At 35.1% G+C, this 23,581-nt stretch overlaps 1 protein-coding gene across 6 annotated transcripts; it reads right to left on the reverse strand.

The window, feature by feature from the left end:
• Window positions 1-246: 246 nt before the first annotated feature.
• Window positions 247-23,205, reverse strand: LOC135585233 (uncharacterized). 6 transcript variants are annotated; one of them, XM_065083273.1, is made up of 21 exons: window positions 22,982-23,205; window positions 19,632-19,730; window positions 18,011-18,162; window positions 17,399-17,471; window positions 16,264-16,386; window positions 13,030-13,138; window positions 11,712-11,791; window positions 11,396-11,477; window positions 10,149-10,288; window positions 9,949-10,059; window positions 9,740-9,856; window positions 9,541-9,630; window positions 8,280-8,333; window positions 8,024-8,098; window positions 7,743-7,818; window positions 7,484-7,583; window positions 6,140-6,209; window positions 4,604-4,677; window positions 3,849-3,958; window positions 1,392-1,616; window positions 247-845 (listed from the first exon to the last, which is right to left on the reverse strand). In XM_065083273.1, the coding sequence occupies exons 1-21, from the start codon at window positions 23,105-23,107 to the stop codon at window positions 472-474; spliced, it is 2,460 nt and encodes an 819-aa protein (XP_064939345.1). In that variant the 5' UTR covers window positions 23,108-23,205; the 3' UTR covers window positions 247-471. The 6 variants fall into 6 exon arrangements, with proteins under 6 accessions (XP_064939345.1, XP_064939344.1, XP_064939343.1 ...); XM_065083272.1 differs by having other exon boundaries at window positions 1,392-1,619; XM_065083271.1 differs by having other exon boundaries at window positions 3,840-3,958.
• Between the last annotated feature and the right edge of the window lie 376 nt (window positions 23,206-23,581).

The raw sequence follows: 23,581 nt of genomic DNA on the forward strand, positions 1-23,581 counted from the left end.
GAAACACTGCCGCGAAGAGAACATGGCCACTGCATTGGATCATCATTCTCATTATCTATCAATCATCAATCATTCAGCATTTTGGAGTCCTCATAGAATTTTTCCCACTCAAAGCCGCACTGCAATCAACATTCTTCCACATGGATGGTGCTCTTCCAAGTTGTGTGTTGTTAGCACCCACCACCAAGTAATTGGAGTCACAACGATGATTTAGTTCAGCAACCTCAACCACATTGACTCAGTATATTCTGTATCAGATCTCATTCGAAAAATAATAATGTAGGAATGAACAGTTTTGAATTTTGTCTGAATAGAGCTTGGATACATAGGGTACAGCGGACCAACCAAACATGCATTTTGTTGTCGGCAAAGAATATTACAAGACATGCAACAGAGAGAAGAAGCCAGTCAACTGGAGAAAAAAAAATTACACCAAAATTCTAAAGCATTCAGATTGTTGACCAATATAACCTACGATCCTGACGAATTACGATCGATTCGCTGGGCACCTAATCTTGCTGAAGCTGGCTTTGTGCCCCGGCCTCTGCCCAAAGACAATGGCTTTGCCTTGGTGGTCGGAGGTGGTGCGGCGATAGCTGCCCAGGGGTCACTGTCGTCTAAAGCGGCACTCGCCTTCGTCTTCAGAGGTCTCGAAGTTGTTTTGGGAGGTGCCACAGCGATAGAACCCCACAAGCCATCATCCTCTTTTGGTGCAGCAGGTTGCACATTTACAATGTGTGGTACGGTCCTTGGTGCTGGGACTGCAACAGGACCCCACAGATCATCCTCGTCTCCTGCTTTTGATGTTCTGGTTGCTGCTGTTTTTGGTTGAGAGAAACTTGTATCTGAAAACACAAGAAAAGAAATCATTAGTTTCACCCATGTTATGATGAAGAAAAAAGATGAAACACATCGTTTTACTTTTGAAGCTAAACAAGAGAGCCACAGAGGATTAGTCATAAGACTGCAATATATTATCCAGATTTTAGCCATCTTATTTCAGCAATTACTTTTCCAGGATAATTTGTCAAGTCCAATAAAAATATTATGACAGATAACAGCCTCATCCCTCATGTCCAGGTCTATGATTTCTTATCAACAACTCAAACTGCAAAAGTGAGGTGTTGGACAGGTCCTATCTTGCTTGATACATGCATAGCACATCTGACAAGAGGCTTGAAATTGAGAAATATTCTGAGGCAAAAAAGATTGGGATGGAGGACTGTTATAATATGTTGCCACTGATCAATAATCTTGTATGTCCATGGAAATCACAAAGTGCACAAAATTTATTTGCTTTGGAACTCATCACAGGAGCTACTGAAAAAAAGATAGAAACTATTTTCATCAATGAAAATCAAGAACAGGAGCTAAATGATGCAGAAACATACTCTGTGATTTTTGGTGCACCACCGGCCGTTGCTGAGCAGCTTGTATACTTGCTAACGAAGGAGGTTTCTGTTCCTCCAATGGCTCAATGTCATCCCACCCTTCTTTATCATTATCATGATCTTCTTGGAGAAGCCCACTATCAGCTTCTCCCCAACCACCATCTGTCGATGTGGGAGACGAAGGTCTAGGCTGATCCGAGATGTTGACAGCAGAGCTTGCTGTATCTGCTAGTACAACAGACGCACATTTAAAGTTATGGGTCAAAAATCTAAGTTGAGTACCTTTCTTGTTGAATACAAAATGAATTGCTAAATTTGGGAGGCAAAAAATTCAGATAAAAGGGAAAAATGTTGCCCGTACTTGCTCAGCTTAATGACTGTATCAACTTGAACCCTCTTTTGAGAGAGAGAGAGAGAGAGAGAGAGAGAGAGAGAGAGAGAGAGAGAGAGAGAGAGAGAGATTTGTTTCTTGAAAATATAATTTTACAAAAGGCTTATAGTTTGAATGCAGAGGTGAGTCCAAAATGAGATGAAAGACAGGAATCATCATCAGGTCAATTTTTTGGTCTCAGAATAGCTTAACACGACAACAATCATCATGTAGATAAAGTGGCTGTAATATCCCAACTGTTTAGTGCTGGAACCATGGATCTTCCCCAGTCATTGAGCTCTGTTGAAGTGCTTACATCTAAATCCATTTGCAATTTTTCTTTTCAACCTGCCCTGGACGTTAGTTTTTATTTCATTATAGTATAGGACCACAATAAACATTGAGCATTGCTGCTTAACTTCCTTCAGTTTCCATCAAGGATTTCTTAGAGACTTCAAATCAACACTCAATTCTCCCAGAACAGCAATAAAGTCATGTACTAATCTTTGTTTAGACTTTTTTGACATTTTAACTGATAAACATTGAAGGTCCACCTGGAACCATTAAGGCTAGCTAAATTGAGATTGATCCTCCTTCCTACAGCTGAATGACCAGTAAATAATCCCTGTACTATACCGGTCTGGCCGATTTTGTATTCCATGATCTAACAATCTTCAAGATAAGACACAGACTACAGTTCAAGTTATGCTGACAAGGTCTCATGAGGACATAGTCCCTGAAGATGCTATTACAAATTGCAATTTACCACCACGAAAGCTGAAAGGCTTCATATGGATTTGCAATGCTCAGCTAATACTTGAACCAATCTGAAATGAAAATGTAGATAAAAAAAAGAAACAACACTATAAATCTCCTAATTGGTAAAAGGGCACATTATTCTCGTTGCTTGAACATTTGAGCTAATTGCACTTATAATGTCCATGACTCTTGCTAGAAACTGCAAACTAAAACAAGCAATGAAGAAAAGGGTTCAAATGTAAAATTCAAATATGTTCATCAATTTGTTGAAATCAATGCCACCAAAATGTAAAACAATTAGAATTAGTTGAATTCCTTTGAACTCATATGAGCAGGGGACAATTATAATCTTGACGTAAAATATTTCAACTTCAATCAAACATCTATTAATAGAAAAACAATGCGCAAGTCAGGTACAAGTATAGGTCATAACCGTTTCTTGATCCATTTCAATTCACCTGGATGTATTAGGGTCATAAGATCACATAATCCTATGGCCCAACTCACGATTTTGATAATTATGGATATAATACACCCCATATAAGAACTGAGAAGTTATGATGAAACATCTAAAAGTCAAACTTATGGCCCATACGTTTTAAGATTGCAGCCACATTTGCCTAGCTATCTGCATACATGTCCATGCATATAATCGAAGCATCAACCAGGATCTATGCATGGTAGTTGCACCCTGCCAATATAATAAATCAAAATAGGCCTTTGTGCAAGGGGGTTTTATGACAACCTCCATCAAAAGCAAAAATTGCTCCCACTAGATGACTTTATTCGAGGACCAATGACACTACTAGGGATTTTTGACAATAGTCATTGTAATGGTTCAAAACCTCGGATACGGACAGGTATGGTTCCAGTTCATACAACTTTACCCACACATGGTATACTAGTATGTGACACACTGAATGAGGATGAGAGGGGAGGAGATAATCAGGCGGGCAAGTTGATGATGGCAGGTGCTGCAAGGGAAGCAGACTGCAAGAGGGATTGAAAGAGAGAATGGGTGGGATTAAACCCTAAATTAAGAATAAAGGACCCTGAACCAGATTGGACCGACTAAAAAGGGTTGGTCCATATGCTAGTTCTCTATGAGACCAGTACTTACTGCCTGGTATGGACCGTTCTAGATGGTATTAAGAACCATGGTAATTGTTTCTTTCAAAATAACTTAAATACTTCTAATGTTTTAGACATGCATAATTAGAATCCTTCTCCACAAACTAGTGAAACCTATATAAGACAAAAATAATCAAATAATAACATGCTTAACGAACTGAAAACATAAGACACAGGACAATAGGTACCATAACTACCAGAGCTAGGATTTGAAGTAGTCAAATCCGGTGTTGTAGTTGCATTTGCAGATGCAAGTGAGCCATGTTCAGAGGCTTTTCCCTTCAGCGTCAACGAACTCATAGCCCACCTGCAAAAATTTGTTCAATGATGATTCTGATTTACAAGTAAAAATAATTGTATATAATAAAAAACAAGAGACCAATCAGTTGATTAAATAACAAAAATCAACATCAACATATATGCGGGTGCAACATATTATCTGTATTTATGTCCAACACTTAGACAACAGAAGGACAATTTTCTCTTTAAGAAAGTTTGCTAAAAACTAAGCATAAAAATCTATTCATGTGATTTTACTCTATAGATTATTAAGTTCATGAATTTCAAAGTTCCTAATTTATCAAAGCTGTACATTGCGCACTATTGTTGTGGTAGAACTCCACTGCACACACTATGGTAAATCTTGCAAAATCATGACCCAAGCACAAACCATATTTTAACAATAGCAACAGACATTGTGACACAAAAAGAGACCACTTCACTTCAAGATTATTTTATTTGATATCACCATGCATTTTTCGCCTTCTTGTTTTTTCTATTGTGTATTTGATGTGACTATTATCTTACGTAGTACACCATATCAACAGAGGTATAATTTCAATCAGAAGTTAAGTGTGGGATACTTCACGAGAATGAAAAAAAAAATGTATATATGTATCTGAAGTTACAGAATCATTTATATATTTCATGAAACCTATGACTAATAACTCACCCAAGCAAACTGGCATTTCCAGCTATTGAAGGTACTCCAGCACCAGCAGTCTCATTTGTATCTCCTGTAATGAGCTATAGAAAAAAAATGTGCATAGCTCAAAAATTAAGTTAGCATTTAATGAGTTGAACCAAAAAGAAAAGTGATGTTATTGCTAACTTGTTGTCTAATCAACAATGTCTAATATGCAACAAAACCTTGTAGTTGTAATGTGCATGAAACCTCAAAAGAGAATATAACAACTTGTTTTGAGTTAAGTAAATTATGACCATGCAACCATCATTCCTTTGCTATGATAAGCATGATGCAAATGGTACATGCCATGTAGGCCCATGTCATTCCAAGGTTGGCACCAACTATCCATATGCATTCTTTTGTCATGTATTAGCCAGCACAAACCCCATGCCACATAAGTATTGTTTGGGACATAGAATCTAGGAAGGAGAGATTGTTTCTACAACTGGATCTTCTTAAAGGAGTAATTTTACTGCTGTAACAATGCCCCATCTTATAACAAACTTTCTCTCTGTATTCAAAATTTCTTGTTGAGACATTTGTTGGTTTTCAATAAGCCTTCTACCATTACAAATATAGTTCCTGTTTTGGGAATATATCCATCCAACTATTCTAAAATCACATGTTCAAGCTAGATTCAACAGGCCCATAAAATAGTTTAGCTTACTTCAACAAAGACAAATAGCTTCTCTTATGGACCAAAGGACCATACCTAAGGTTATACACTGTAGATGAAAATATACCACTTGCAACTAATGCACAAAATATTCTAGTATTTGCCTTTTTTGTAGAGACTTAAATAGGCAATATATCATAATAGTGTATTCCTACGAATGCTTCAGAGTTCAAATTGCATAAAGTATTAATACAACATTTCAGAAAAAGAATAGCTTAACTTGACTAAAGAGCTCTAACTCATGTAAAGTGTATGCAGTACTGACCTAGATGATAAAAGCAATAAGAGACCATGTAGGAATTGCAGCATTCTATGACTTGGATCATGGGGACAGAGTAGAAACAAGTTGGAGTGTAATGGTTTAGATCTTTGATTTTTTCAAATAATTTATAATCATCGTAAATAGCATCATATTGACTTAGTAATTTACTTCTAATAAACCTATAGAGTAGAAAAATCTAAAAAGGCAGCCGGAAATTCTACTTTTTCCCAGTTCAACAGATTAGGTTCAAACCTAGTCATAATGAAGGGTTTTGTTCATCATGGAAAGTAAAATCAGATCAAAGAATGAGGAAACTGACCATGAGAACTACTCGTTGAGCAGTTCAAACATAATAATGTATTAAGCAATTAAAACATGCCAGTACCATTTGTCCTACCCATTTATAGGCAAAATCATGATTCATCAATAACTGTTTATTCAATCCATCAAGTCAGCCAACTAGAGATGTTTCTTAAGTTTTCACTCAATAAAATGAATTCACTATATCTCAGTAATACATACATGAAAGACGAACTTACAAGATCAACATTCATGTATGTCTTAGTAATTCTGGAACACATACCTTTTCATGATGTTGCTTTGCAATAAGCAAAAATTGATCAATAGCTTGAAATGCCTTTGTCCTTACGTCACTGAAGCAGACAAAATTGTGTATTGAAGCAAGATGCAAAAGGTTTATAGGGATGAGACTAAAGTCATGAAGAATAACAGTGATCAAACAGGTACATGCATGTTAACATGTACAGTTTATGTATGTGCATTAGATCCGACTTAGCAGTCAGCTCAATTAAAAGTCCTTCATAATATTAGTAAAGCATAAAAAAGAAACCTCAGTTTGATAGCATTTTGCAAGTTTATCAAACCAATCTTGTATATATATATATCATATTATACATATCGGCCACAAATAATCATTAAGTTAGGCAACAGAAAAAGATACCAGCAATACAAGCAAAAACTAGCTGGTCAACAATGTTAACAAGCTATCAGATGGCTTAAAGTTTGCTACAAAAGAAATTGGTCTTTTAGACTGTCTAAAATTGTACAAAAGGCATCAACTTCCAGATCATTCGAGTTCCAATATAATTAATAGCAGAAGTAGCAACACTATCAAGTATCCTGCAATGATGGTACCTCAGGATGCACAGAAATCTATGAAAATTATTGATGTATGTTCCTGTATTCACAGTCAACAGCATATATGAGAAAGAAGTGGCTTTACTGGTGTCAGAGCCAAAGTAGATCACTTAGAGCGTTGACAAGCTAATGGCAACTTTGTGAAACACTAAATCAAGCCTCAGCATAGATACTAAGATGGACTTTCATCTAGAAAGAGATGATAGCTGAAACTTTCATGTAATTTAATGTATGATGAACATGTTGCAAACAAACATGCATACACCACAAGTCATGATTATATCCACACCCAAATTTATAAGATTTAACTTACCAAAAAAAAAATTATAAGATTTGAATGCAAATGCATAAGCACTTTGTGCTAATTTAATTTTGTAATTAATGTTTGCAGATGTATACCATGAAACACTAAACATATCAATACAAGAACAAACAGTAACATAGTTTCTGTTTTTTCCAATTTCAAATAAACACCAACAATAATATTGGAGCAAGCAAGCGAGAAACATATTTTATCTGCTGTCTATCCTCAATCTATCTAGATTGAAAAATATATATCTTGCATCAAGACACAGGATCACATGAATGTTTTCATTACATTATCTTCTGAAAGTTTTTGAGAAAGAAACTCAAATAAATATATTTTTTTGTGGAGATAGCAGAGAAAAGCAACAGAAGAACTTAGCAAATGGAGCTGCTATAGAATACAATTGCATGGAAGGAAACTGAAAACGAAGAATTAGCCAAATAAAACCAGTAATGAGCTCACCCATCTGGGTCACTTGTAAGCACAACAATATTAGGAAGGATTCTTGTAGAAATCTCTGCCATATCATAGTATGAGATAGTGGCACTTAAAGCCATAATTCCTGTCAAAGTCATCAAAGTATAAAAATCACATATCATTAATGTTTGTGGATGCAAAACTACATGCATATAAACAAACAAATTAACGCCAGGGGAGGATAATTAAGATATGAGTTAAGAAATAGATGCAGAGACTTAAACCTCTGCACAAGTTCACATGCCTGCAGCACGAGCTGGAGAAAAGGTATCGCGCAAGGCACGAACTGTAAATGCATTAATTAGCACTCTCTTTCTTGTCTGCATAGAGCAAAATGTTTTTGTTTAATATTATGAATGAACTTTAAAGCACAATTTACCAAATACGCTGTTATAAGACAATAAGCAACCTAACAATATTGATAGAACTCTAACAGTAGATTAGAAAATAAATGGAATCTGATGCAACTATAATGTTTGACAATGAGCACCAGTCACAAGCAAGCATAACAAATTCAGCACAAACCGCATCATTTAGATAACTAGCAATGTTCCCCAGCAGAATCGTAGTATTTGTTCGGATAGCAGGCTCCTCATCCACCTTCAGACAAAATTAGCCACATTGATTCACTCAGAAGTTCAAGAAAAAAAACCTTGGAGGGTGATATAGAGACTTGTGAAACAAAATCCTCAATAAAAGAAGAAATTTCGGTTTGACATGAAGAAAATATAGGGCAAAAGAATATCATTCTTAAGATATTCGAAGACAAGATCAAATATACCTGTAACTTTGAAAGATACTTCAATAAAGATCCTGAAATGGTACGTTGAGACAACTGCAATCACATGGAGGATTTTATAGGTCAGGGACAAAAAAAGATGACAGGAAGTAATTAAAGTGAACTCTTATCTCCACAATTTGAGCGAGTAAACCCCTTTAAAAAACTTAAATTCATAAAAGGATAGCAAGCTTAGATTGTGTCAGTGGTCACCATGAAAAGGCATAAATTCATTGAAAAGAAAGCAAACTTTAATAGAAATTTTCTTATAACATAGAGAGCAAGAACACTAAACAAAATTATGCCATGCTTCAAGAAGAGTGTATAAATGAAAGAAAAAACTTTGGAGGTTCTGTGGACATATATCATATGGAAAATCATCTATTGGGTGACGTGTAGTGGCATGAGAAGAGAGATGAAGACCTACACACTATCATACTCTTTGATGATGTGGTGTCCTAGCATGACTTGATCTGGCACCTAGGACCAAGTTTTCTTGCTTTCACAATCAATTTAGCAAGGTTTGTAATGTTGCTCAGTATGGTTCAAAATGAGCAGTATTTACTGAACCAACAGGTTAATGGTACACAAATTAGGATAAACTGGGTGGTACACCTAGTATCAGACCTGTATCGAGCAGCACAAGACTGGTACACCCAGTACGTATTGCCAGTACCAATCAATACAGGACCAGTATGATCCAGTACAGAGCAGTACATGCACTGTACTGTCAATTTTCTTTTTACTATTTTTCAGCTTTTTTTATGTAATACCAGTCTTGTACCGAGCAGTTTCTTTTTTCTATTTTTCAGTCTATTTTAGACTTTTCTTAAAACTTGACATACCAACACCAGGTACATATCTACACACCAACACACAATATGAGCAAGGTTTCTAATTTTGGATACTGGGTCCATATTCCTGGCTCAGGGTACCATGTGCCAATACATCGGTACAAAGCAAGTTAAAGAAAAGAAAATTGAGAAGGGCTGAAAAACAAAAAATAATACTGCCTACTACGAGCCTCGGTACCATCCAAGTGCCAATAAATTGTTAGATTGGTAAATACCACCTGAATAGAATTGTACCAAACAAAATTGCAAACCATGGTTATGACAATTACCATGAAAACAATCATACAAAATTATAGCTAACCAATTAACTAGATATCCTATGTCAATTTACTGTTGAATTATGTATTACCTGCACTTAAAACGATTAAGCAAAATAATACAAAGGTGAAGAATAATAATTTTGTCCAGACCTTCGGCGCCAAAACGAGCATGGACTTCAATGTCAGCTCACGAAGGAAGGCTGAAGTATCAGCAAAACCATTGGCAACATGAGGGAAAACCTATTAAGTATAACCACAAAAGAAATTACTACATGGATTCAATTAACCAAAATCCATATGTCATTAGGTATATTTATGAAATTTTGAATAGTAAATCAGAAAAGCATACTTGCTCATCAACAATCTGTGACGACAACGACTCTCCAAATTGATCTATATGTTGCAGAAGTGCAACTCGAATAGCTCGGTCATTTGATGCAAACAGTTTCACGATAGTTGGTAATACCTACGCAACAGCAAAAAAATTGCTATTTAATTTTCTCTAATTAGAAAAAAGGGCTGCTGTAAGTCTAAGAGAAAATGCATTGACAAACTAACCTTGATGTTGAACTCCTCAGTTGATAGCCATGAACCCATTTTCAATAATGCAGTTAAGGCAGGAGCAGCAGCTGACCCAAATTCTAAGGCGGAAGACAGCAATGGAAGCAACTGGAGCAGCAAAAAATTATATAAGTTGCTTCGCAGGCATAATAATTTTAGACAATGTAATCACATGGCAATAGTGCATTTTCAGGGACCTTTTTCAGCACAATTTGACGAGGAAGCTGTTCAGCTAGGTTTGGAAGCTTCCGAAAAAAGGAGTCTTTCTCAACGCTATCCTTCAAGTTCAGGATTTCCATAAATTGGATGGTCTCCACCAACTTATTATGAAAATATTCTGATAACAAGGATATCAAGGGTCAGATATGTTTCTTCTTTTTTAAATCTTGAGGCAAACACCCTAAGTTATGCTATACAAAGCTCAAAAGAAAACAAAATAGTAGGTTCGGACCAACCAATGAAAAACTGAAATAACACAGATCAGCAGCACCACCAGAAAAGTTATTACAGAAAAATATGAACAAAAAAATCATTAATTGTTCCAATTACTGAATATGTTAAATCATGCAGAATCCAAGAGACCATCAATGATAAGACAACCGTTGCACTAAGTTTTTCAGTTCAGCCACCGACATACAAATACTATAGGCTAAGTGAATGACAGGATCTAGAATGCTAATAAAAGATATAATCAACCCACAAATGAATCAATTTTGAACAGTGACTTATTAGTTGCTTATGCTCAATCAAGCGTCCTTACCACAATCCTCAAAAAGAGATAAGGAAAAAAATGTGGCATTATGCTATTACATCTCCACTTCCATACCACTAGATGGTTGAAAGGATGATTAAAGGTAGATTTTGTATCAATTATACAGTAGAGAGAAAAGGGAGCAATATGAAACAGTTTAGGTGATGATATAGCTTAAATTCACAATCTATATACCTTTAGAGGAGAGAGCGTTGCACAAGAGATGGTGATGCAATCCTTTTATTATTCTTCAAGGCCAAAGAAGCCAATATAGAGAATGTGTCATAGAAGCCAATCCGGAAAATGTGGTGACTTGGCTCCTATCATCATAATAATATTCCTACTATCCTCAATAAGAAACAAGATAGGGACAGTCCCTCTCTTGCACAGTGTCAAGAATATTTACCACTAGTTTCCTCTAGGAGGATGCCTTCTAACCCACCAATTTCATTCTGGGCTCCAATAGGATGAAGCAAGTATCAATTGACCCTTCCAGAAAAGATTGGGTATTAAAAAGGCTAAAATTCACTTTAGATTTGCTCTCCTGGTTCATGGGTGCTAGGATTATCTTCAAGCAGTCCTCCATGTGAACACCTCTAGTCTAGAAGCTTCTATTTGTAGCATTGGGCATAAAATGATTTTCGTATAATTAATGCCAATAGAGATGTCATATAAGCAAGAAAACAAACTCACCACTGTTGTCAATAAGCTTTAATGGATTCAGTCTGCGAGAAGGTGTGGAACTCAAAAGCCTCTGATAATCTGGAAGTAGAGACTGAGAGACAAGAAAACAGCATGAAATTGCCATTGTGGCTTACACGCATTTAACATTATATTACACTTAGAAACATTTCCATAAAGTTTCAGACAAGACACAATAGTATCAAAGTAACATAATGGTTAGTACCACTAATCCAAGACGTTTCCAAAATCCCACAGAAAAGCTTTTTACACAAATTTGTCCAAGAAAGAACTACTATAAACAGTAAATGATTTTACTATTACTAACCTTTGGAATGAAAGAGGTGTTACGAAGCTCTTCTGTTTTGGACAACTTCATTCCAGAAAACAGCTCATATATCAAACATCCTGAAACAGGTCATAAGTTATCATACAATAATCCTTAGAGCTAACCGAAGTTATGCGAGCTACAAAACTACTACATTCACAAACAAACCATCTTAGTTGCAAGAATCATATATCTCAATATCTTGCGGATGCTAAGATATTATTCATAGTTCCTACCAAGGTTCACTGTACCGTACCATAGCGGCGTTTCGACCCGGGCTCGGTACGGTACAGTACCAGTGTACTGAGTGGTACATCAGGGCGTACCGAGCGGTACGCCCTGGTATATCGAATAATTTTGTATGTTTTCATACTGTAGTAGCGCTACAGTATAGTACTGTAGCATTGTAGCGGTACCGGACGGTCCATGTACCGGTAACCTGTCGGACTGGTATGTACCGCCCGGTACAGGCGGTATTCTTCGGTACGACAGACCTTGGTTCCTACTTCTTAATATATCTAATGTTTTGGGTTCTGGACCGGTGCTAGGGTCTAGCCAGATTGGCATGGGTCCGGTACATGCTGACTTAAGTATGTCTCAGTATGCCGGCACATGTGACCGAATTTTTTTAAAAATTGAGTATACACAATGTTCAGAGGCACAAGCCATAGTGATGTTGACCCAACGAACCAATAGACCGGTAATGTTGACCCAAAGAAATTTGTCAACATTAATAAATCAATTTAAAGTTAATTCTTTTATCATTTCTTGTCATCAATTCAGCTAATGGTTCAAGATTCTATCTTGATACCACAACCAATTCAACAAGCAAGTTATGACTTTGCATGATGAACCAGACCAGCTAAGTTAATCAACTAACTGATTCAAATAGCTAATCCCAGCCCCATGACACTTGTACTTCAAGTTTTTACATAATGATTTTTCAATAAGCAGGGTAATTATAGCATTAGGCAGTTAAGTTGAGTCTACAACAACCATAGAGGAAATCGCATAGGTTCAAAGTTTGATTTCCATTATCCTTAAATTCATGGGCTTCCGAAACTCCCAGCCTCTAAGATAGTCCTTATTCTGATTCTCCCACTTTCAGCTAAATCAACATTGAGTCACAATTTGAGTCTACAGCATCAGTGGATCCCATGGAACAACTTACATGCAAAGAATAGGAGTTCCATGAATGGTACACAAGTTTCAAGAAGTACATGTCAGTAAGCAAAGGTCAAAAGTTTCTGGAAAGATTCAGCAGCATACACACGCAAAGACAATGAACTAACATCAAGTAGTTGAAAATTTTACTCACCGAGTCCCCATGAATCAATAGCCCAAGGAGGTGATTTTCTAATACTTCCCCAGTCTGACTTTACTAACTCCATTGGCTTATATTGTGATCCAATAAGCCACTCATATTGCTGCGTAATATGTACAATAAGTCAGAAATACCACATTAGCTGTAACCATATGACCATGAGACACACATCATAGAGACAGAAAAGTATAAGACACAAATCTACTTTTGAATGTTTCACTACAACCAGAGAAAGAAGAAACTAGTGCAGTCTCCATGAAATAATTGACATCAATTACCACATAATTTCCATTAAATGGCAAAAGATTCATCAATTCAACATCCACTTATGTTTAACAAAAAATTGTTAGAATGCAGTGGTTAACCAACAAATCATTTGCACAAGTAAGATCTGAAATACCAAAATATTACACAGTGACAACATACACTGGTAATGATGATCTGATACTTAAATCTTCTCGCAATGCCAGAAAAAAGATGGTCAAAATGGTCTAATAGTCTAATGGTCTAATGGTCTAAATGGAATAAAGAGGGACACCTGACTTCTGACAAAGCCCAAACATGTTCAAGCTTGGGCCAGAAGTTCTCAAACTTGAGTTGCTATGTGTCACACAGTTATAGCTAAAGTGTTCAAGATAAGTTTACAATCCAGAAGATTTGGTTAGTTTTTATCAAAGAATGGAGTAGCCACTGAAGAGATGAAAAGAAGTACGGTGATAACCCATCTGATCCTAGCTTCATACAATAAATAAAAGAGGATTCTGGCATATATAAAATATATACATATATATACACATATGGAACATGATATGATACTGATTATTCAAATGGGAGAAATCATACTTTCCCAAGACAATAGATTAGCAATCCGCTGCTTTAGTGCACTCAGCCATCTCTCCCAATTTAAATAAAATTGAAATTGAAACTTCTCTTAATCGGATGAAAAGCTCAGGATCCTAAACCTACTTTAGTGTTAAGTCATGCCTAACAATTAAGTGAAATCATACTACACGAGTAGTCCATATTAAATATGAGATCCTGAGTAGTTTTATTTTTATACTGAATACATTATTGGAAAGTAACATCCAACCTAATTTAATCAAGATGCAAATAACATCTGCCTTTGCTACACATGATCACATCTCTAAATTGTTGGATATATAGATATTCAATCAACAAATACAATATGATGATTTCATAATGGAGCCAACTTGTCATTGAATGGCTCACCAGAAGACCTACCCATGACCATGGATATAATCTGATTAGTTTTAATGGTTGGCATTTGGAGAGTAAAATATTTTTTTAAAAATTTCAGCTTTTAAACCGAAAAAAGATCTTATAGCAAACTTTTGGTAGCTTGGTAACACATTTTGAAAGGAATTATTTTGAAAAAAAAAAAAAAACTCTGAAAAGGAGGTTATGACTTTGCTACTTATAATACTTTCGGAGGAACCAATTAACCCTGATGCTCGTTGCTACCAGAACTGACACTATCATTGTTGTCTACACTGCCATCACCACCACCATTGTTGACACAACCACCTCACCGCCACCATCACCACATTTGTCATTGCTACCACAACCATTACGGATCATCACTATAGAAACCAATCACCACTACTGCTCAACCTACTGAACCTTAGATTATAATCTTAAGTCATCAGTCAATGTTGCATTTCATCATCCTCCCTGCTGATACTTCCAGGCTTTGGTCCTTCCATATTTGGGTCTAATACAAACGAAATAAAGGACACACGGTCATTGTAGATGCATCACAAGGCATCTTTAATTTCACATTTGGGTCAATCCGTTATGCAACAGAAAATATTGCCATGATCATATCTAAACAATAAGAAGGCTTTTAAGTGACCAAACAGCAATATGATTATTGCAGAAAATGTAAAAGCCACTTCAGTAAATGAGTCAAAAACACTTCAGTAAATGAGTCAATGCAACTATGTTTCCCATAAAGAAGTGAGGTAATTAGGTTGTTATGAGCATTAAGAGGTAAAGAACAGAAGAACAGAGGGAAATGAGAAGATTGGAGACAAGCATGGAACTAAAATCCAACAGGGAGAGGAGGCCCGATGACATACGGGAAAGGAAAACACAAACTAGTGTAACTTATTTCATTCTAAAACATTCCCCATCACTAGAAAGGCAGAAAATCTGTTTTTTTCACAATTGACTATAATGATTCTATTACTCGTGGACCACAAAATAAGAAATCAGATAGCAACTAAAGAAAAAAATTATATCATTCTTTGTCTGAAGAAGACTAATACCTAAACCTAACAAGAATCTTACTAAAACCAAATGTCTTCAGAATTATGGTCCACATACACCATATAGAAATAACTAAAATTACTCCAAGATAAGAATTAATACTTGAAGACCCTAACAAAACCTAATTCAGATGCTCTTGAACTTTCAATTTTGCCCCATTGATGTCCACAAAGTCAATATACAACTTATCCCTGGTGTTCTTTGTTGATGTCAGATTGTTGTGTTTCTTCTGGCAAGTCATTACAACTATGTTTCAGTAAAGAAGCTATGGTAGGAAAGTAAAGAGATAATTGAGAGGGAAAGAAAAGATGAGCAAGGATGAAGTGTTACATAGGAAAAAAGAGGTCCAAAAGCCTAGATAAAAGGAAAACACAAATTTACGTACTTCATTTGGAAACATCCCAATCATTAAGAGGCAAATACCACTGTTTACTATAAATTGAGAAAGAGTCCTGCCCTCATTAGCAGTGAAAAACAGTATCTAAGGAGAGCTATAATTTGCACATCTAGAGGAGTGATGCCAAATCAGTCCTAACCTGCTAAGACAATTATTCCTACCAAAAGACATGTCAAATAGAATGTATTCGTAATCAGTACTCCTTATATATTGACATAAGCAAAGTTTACAGCTTAGTTAAGCTCGAATTTTGTACCACAGCAGCAAGTCTCACAGTGTGACCACCTAGTTCCAACTTCCAAAGTAAAATAAGTTGCTGCTACCTTTAATTTCCACATCTAAATGTTTTTTCAAATCTTTTCTCATTAACAACAGTTATTCAACAAAGAAGGGAACAAAATGCAGGAAGCTTGTTCCAATCTTCAATTTGTGAGATCTTTGGTAGTAGCTTGACATATTATCAGAAGATCAGCAGATAGGTTTACATACTAAAGCATGTCATTTTAATTAAATAATATAGTGACAAGCGGGACAGAAAATACCAGCATTGCACTGTTAGAAGCTTCACTATTCCCATCAAATTCAGATAGCACATCAAAGGCATGCAGCTTCCAATCTAAAGTTGGAGTCACCACAACACTAGCCAAGCACACATTACCATGAACCTGGAATTGCATAAGTACCACAAGATTGTCAGCATGATTATTCTTAAAGGTTACATTTCTTGTTATACCCCATCAATAAAATAACTATGCCCATTGAATAAAAAGATAACAAAGTGCAAGAGGACTCGAAATTTCAATCAACATATGCTGGTGAACTTGAATAAAAGATAATGAGGTTCAAGAAGCCTCAAAACTTCAATCAACACATACGGGTGAATAGTTATGATTTAAGAAAGCTAGCACCCACATTTATGAAATGGAAATTTTCAACCAATCCTTTAGTTATGTTCACAAGGAAAAAGATGACAGTCCTAGAAAATAACACAATCAAGCCACTTAGGAAGCAGTTGGGTTTTTTTAAACAAACAACTTCACAATAAAGATGGAAAATATATGGTAATGAACATCTTCTTTTGTTCAATGAAGATTTCCATTGTCTTAAACATTTTGAAGAATTTTCTATGTATATAATAATAACTATTAAACTTGTATCTATCTGATGCAAGAGTTTCTGAGACTCTGAGTCTCTTCTTTATGAATGGACAAATAGTTTTTGATATCAATAGCGGAGTTAGGTTGTGATCTCCAAGCTTCATATTTCTTCTTTTCTTAAAACAACAAAATGAGAAACACCACAAAATGCATGAATCAAGTCACTATATCCAAATAAGTTAAACAATGTCAAACAGTCAACAACAAGATCTTTTATCAGAAAGGTAACTGAAGATATGGACAAAATCTAACTTAAAATCTGTTGTATCAGTCAAATTTCTGATATGTAGACAATAAAGTCAGATCTTCACAGAACTTACATGTCAGAGAAAGTTCCTCACAGAACATAATTAATCAACTATGCATAATGTACAGAATTTCAAGGGGAGAAAAACAAGATGCATAATCATTTATACTTTATAGTAAGATCAGGAACTAACCACACTATTTGCTAGATTCAGATAGAAATAAACTTAAAATTCGGTAAAATATGATGGAGTCTAAGAGGGATATTACATACAAGTTTGCAATCATTATTCAGAAAGCTCACAGCTTTAGATATCTGGTGCAGGCCCCAAGCAAAATACTCATCCCTGCAAGCAAAGTTATTTAGTTCATAATACAATGGGATACAGAAAAAATAGCATAGTTTGGTCACAAAATTAAGGGGCAAAGATGTCAAATGCAGAATCTAAACACCACGCACAAGTCATTACAAAATTTAGATAAAAAGATATTACCAAAGATGTCAAATGCAGAATCTAAACACCACGACTTGAGCATAACATATTATTACCTAATTTAAAAAAAAAGATTGCCACAAAAACAGAGCATGTCCATCATTGCCAAAAGACATCATAAGTCAATTTATCCCTCAAGTTAATCCCATTAAACAAAGATGCTAGATTAAGCAAATCAGACAAAATCTATTTGCTCAGAAGGATAAACTGCAAGAAAAATTACGTGCAGCAAGGACATGAAACTTCAACTTTGGCAGCAGAGTTATGATGCCAAACAGGCAGTAAGTTAAACCTTCTTACAGTGGTACAATCTAGTCAATAAGCCTCCACAATATTTGATGACTACAATAATTGTTTAATATAACCACAACGAAGAAAAGAAGTCTGCACACCTTTGTGTACCGGTTAAATTTAATTCCTTTATCTTTTCTGAAAGAGGCATAACCGGTTCTGTCACAATGTAGATTGTATGTTTCATGGTAGATCCATCTGAAATTTCAGCCTCGCTACTATGTAGGAAAGATAAGATGTTTGGATGCCTGACCTGGAAGAAATAATATCACCCTTATGCAAATTAGAACATTGAAAGAATGCAACAAAGTGCAGGAAGGATAAAGCGGATATCTTGTAAACATGCAATAATCAAGAGACTCAAGACTCCTGGCAACAAAAGAGAAAAGGTATAAATTGTTAAATTATAATAACAGATCTAAATGTGTCAAGGCGATTAAAGAGTTGCTAGCTACAGTTCATAATCATGATAATAAGATCAACAAAAAAATCATTTTTAAAAACAACTTATGAAGAATGAATGTTGATGCTAGAATACAGGTAATCCTTTGTGACCTAGGTTTCAAGGATTCATGGAAATAATCTCTTGGCTTGAAAGCAAGACTGCATACATTGGTCATCACTAAACCCCAAATTGGCAGGAGCCTAATGCACTAGACATTTTTTAATAATATCAATGCAAACAAGTAGACAAGTTTACAAGAAATTAAGATGACAGAAGATAACCATCATTTTATGTCAACCAGAAATAATTAATGCTCAAATAACAAATATGAAGTCAACAATATACCAACAAATATTCTGCATTGTAGACAAAGCAAGGTTCGCAATTTCATACCATACCGAAGTTTCGACGTTCGCTTGGTACGGTACGATACTGTATACCGAGCAGTATACCGTTCGGTATACCGCTCAGTATATATATATATATATATATATATATATATATATATATATATAATTCGGTGATGTTGCCTCTCTCTTCTCTTAGGCGGAGCGGCGTAGCCTTGTTTTTATATATATATAAATTTAATAAATATATATTTATATATAAAAAGATTATATATATATTTTTTATATATATAAAACCATATTTATATATATATTTTTATATTTATTTATATATATATTTAAAACCATATTTAATATATATATTTAATAAATATATATTTATATATAAAAAGATTATATATATATTTTTTATATATATGTTCCATATATGTCACTAAAATAATTTTGCTATAGTTGCCAATCAGAAAAACCAGAAAAATATGGAACTAGATATTCTACTAATGATATCAACATATTTATTTGAACATGTTCTGTATTAGAACAACGCTAATTCATGCACACACCAATAATATGTAACTTCAATATTTATAAAATCCAATTGGGTTATTCAGATATGTCTGCCCTATCCTGTGAGTCAATAGATAAAAGCAAATGATTGGGACACAGACTGTCTGATCCAATTAACTAAAGTATGCAAATACTTACGAAAACATATAATCTAGGTAACAAAGGATAGCAACATAAGCAAGAAAAGATAAAACAAAAAAGGAGGAAAATTAAATAGAGGGGAGAAGCATAAACTACAGGAAAGGACATGCATCATCCCCTCCGAGTAGAGAATAACAAAAGAAGACATTGTAATGGCATCATCTGATCCAAAGCCAAATGAGTGGGAGACTGAAATCTACAAGTAAAAGTAGAATAATTTACTGTGCGCAAGCGCTTAACACCGTTGCGACCAGCCGCCAAGTGACCATCTTGACTGCTACTTCCTGAAAGAGAAAAAATTGATACAGACGATCCATCTTCCTGGAAACACATAAAATAATAGATGTATAAGAAAGAAACAAAACTAGGAATAGGTTGAAAAATAACAAAATTATACAGCACGATCTTTAAGGTTATAACAAGCAAATATAATTTCCAATGAATTGAAAATAAACACACAATTCACCGATGACATACTAGCGCACTTCAATATAATAATAAAACCTGATGGTAGATTTCCTACTTCTTAACCTTAACTAGATTACAGATTTTTCAAAATACCTAGACTAGATTACCGTGCTCAACGAAGCAAAGAGCTGCCGACTTACAATGGTTCACAAACTTCAAAAAGAAACAAGAATACATCATCAAAGCTAATCTATCAAGAGCCAAAATGTTTTACCCTTCTATCAAGAACCTTCTTTAAAAAATAAAATAAAGTCCTCCAAGAAAGAGATTATAAGAAAAATAAGGAGACAAAAGAAAAAAGTAAAAAAGAGAAGAAGACAAAGGGGAATAGTAGAGAGTGTTAGTAATAACATGGGTTCTAATTTGATTGAAAGCTTTATGGGTTACAATAACCATTTTTATGAGTTCATCCTTTTCCTCTCCTATTCATACACAAGTCAGACTAACAAGGCTTACCATCATACAAGAGATGAAAAATTAGCCATGTATTCCTGAAAAATCTTATTACAGCACTCTATATCTCCCCTGATATAATTTTATATAGGAAAATAACTTAATTTTCCTATAATAAACCCATATCAGAGTTTGCGAACACTAATTTTACTTTACATACGACTCTAGAGACCCTCCAACATTGAAAATATTAATAGGTTCCTAATTCTTGTAAGATTTAGGACATCATACTAAAGAAGGCTGATCCTATTAAAAGTAGGTTCGGCCCTATTTGATCTTTTCCCAAACATAGTCATATCATGTTTCCCATTGACTCAATCTGGATATAGATAAACACTACCCAAATATGAAGCTACATGTTTCCTATCCTCTTCCAATTAGGAGTGAACCTCAGAGTGACATCAAGTGGGGCTCAATTGTTATTGAATCAGGAGGGCTACCAGGTAGGGCTGGATATTGATTGGAAATGTATCATGTCTAATGAAATATTTGTTTACATGGCTCAGGTTCACATAAACCATATGTATTTTGTTACAGAATCTTACGAACTAAATAGTCTGGCACAAATCTCATCTCCAAGAATAACTAAAATGTTACTACAAGGTTGAAAATGAAGCTCTAACCTTAAGAAAATAAGGACCATTGAATTAAGATTCTGATTTGATGTATAAAACCAGAAACATCTGTTACCAGCTTCTAAGAACTTAAACAAATAAATAGCAAAGAATGCTTGTTTTTGTTTTCTTCATGACATTTAGATTAAAGAGCTTCAAAGAATAAAATTTTATTTTATATCTTGTCAAATTACAAAAATCAGATATAACAGAGCTAAATTTGCAATATCCTCTATTATTGCTCCTGGCCAAATATATTTGGTCCATCATATCCCGCCTACAAAACTATTAAGAATAAAGTTTTTCTACAAGTGGCATGCCCTGTTACATCTTTTCCTTCTATATACTTTTCATATTTTCTATTTATTTTCCATCCAATACGTCTCAAGATTTTTTTCCTTAATTCTATTTGTTTAAGTGTTGTCAAAACAATTCATCTGTTAAAACATAGACTATGGTGCTTAATTTAGGTTTTAATGCAAATCTTCAAAACGAAGCACAACCTTGAGAAAAACTTCCCATCCATTTCCTTCAAACAACAATCAATTAATATTCTATTAACGATGGCTAAATCAAATGTGATCCATAACAAGCCTGACAAAATTTGGCATCTTATTCTTATGTGCATGCCAAGGTATCAGGTTTTGCTACACATGGTCAACAATGCTTGATTAACCCCTTGTTAAAGATGAGGCTAGCAATTTAGGTTTAGATGCAAATCTTTTATATGAAAGCACAACATTGAGATAACCTTAAAATCCATTCCCTTCAGACATCAGTCAATAATCATTCTATTCATGATGGCTAAATCCAATGTGATCCATAACAAACATGACAAAATTTGATATTTTGTTCTTATGTGCATTCCACAGTATCAGGTTTTGCTATACAGTCTAGAGTGCTTAAATAATTCCTTCTTGAGAAGATGAGGCTAGCAATTCAGGTTTAGATGCAACTTTTTTTAAAATGAAGCACAAGCTTGAGGAAGACTTCCCATCCATTTCCTTCAAACAACAATCAATCATTATTTTACCCATAATGGATAAATCCAATGTGATCCATAACAAATCTAAAGGAATCGTTTTATTGTTCTTATGTGCATGCCACGATAGATATTAGATACTTCATGACACATAGACGAAGTGCTTAATTAACCCATTCGTGAGACTAAGAGGCTGGAAATTTAGGTTTACATGCAAATCTTTTAAATGAAAGCACAACCTTGAGAAAAACTTCCCATCCATTTTCTTCAAACAACAATCAATCATTATTTTATTCATGATGGCTAAATCCAATGTGATCCATAACAAACCTGACAAACTTTGGTATCTTGTTCTTATGTGCACACCATGGTATGAGGTTTTGCTACACAAAGTCTACAGTGCTCGATTAACCCCTTCTTGAAAAGATGATGCTGGCAATTTAGGTTCAGATGCAAATCTTCTAAATGAAGCACAACATTGACGAAAACTCTCTGTCCATTTCTTTCAAACAACAATCGATCATTATTCTATTTATGATGACTAAATTCAATGTGATCCTAGCAAATCTGATAAATTTTGATATCTTGTTCTTATGTGCATGCCACGGTATGAGGTTTTGCTACACATAGATAGACTCAGTGCTTAATTAACCCCTTCTTGAAAAGAAGAGGCTGGAAATTCAGGTTTAGATGCAAATCTTTGAAATGAAAGCACGATCTTGAAAAGAACTTCCCATCGATTTCTTTCAACAAGCGATCACCATTTCATTCATGATAGCATCCATCCAGAACAATAAGCCTAAAAGAACAATGCATAACTAAACTGAATTCAAGTTTCTAGTCCAAATAACGAATAGAAGAACTATTTTAACACTTTGGGTCTGATCCATCCGACCCCGATAACAATCCGACTATTCACGATTCCAAGCGGAAGAAGAACTTCTTGGTAACCCCAACGCACCAAGAAACGCACAAGAACAGCTGAAGATTCCGAGTGTTCCAAGAACCAAGACAAGAAAAATTCATGAGAGCACAGATCAAGAAGGGATCTTAACCTTGGAGGTGCCGCGTTGGTGAGTCCAGGAGCCCCAGGCGGACGGGTACGGCTCGCCGATGTTGTAGGGCAGATCCTTAGGTCCCGTCCCAGATCCGCCCACCACTCCCTTCAAGAACTTGAACATCTCCTCTTCTCTCCACTCTCTCTCCCCCCCTCCTCGTGTCTATCCCTCGAGACAAGGAAGAAAGGGGAATACCAAGATCTGAGAAAGGAGAGGGAATGGAACGGCGTTCGCAATTATATTGCGAGTAAAGCCATTGCTGTTAGATTATTATGCCAATATTGCTCATATGTCCCTCTCGAGTCGATTATTGTGACATTCGTCCCTTTAAATTTTAATTTAGTAGAGAGAAGTTATTTTACAAAGTTAGATATATCCCTCTCGAGTCCATTATTATTTTACAAAGTTAGTTATATACACACCACACCATCTAAATATATTAGGAAAGATATTGAGACTCTAATCCATCTTAATGTCTCATAAAAATCTGCCATCAATATCATTATATTTATGAATCTGCCGTCAATATCATTATATTTATGGATCTATAAGTATCAAGAGATACTTATATAGGACAGGCTATATTTTTTTATTATA

The sequence above is a fragment of the Musa acuminata genome, chromosome BXJ1-9 (assembly GCF_036884655.1).
Source record: "Musa acuminata AAA Group cultivar baxijiao chromosome BXJ1-9, Cavendish_Baxijiao_AAA, whole genome shotgun sequence".
Lineage (NCBI taxonomy): Eukaryota > Viridiplantae > Streptophyta > Magnoliopsida > Zingiberales > Musaceae > Musa > Musa acuminata.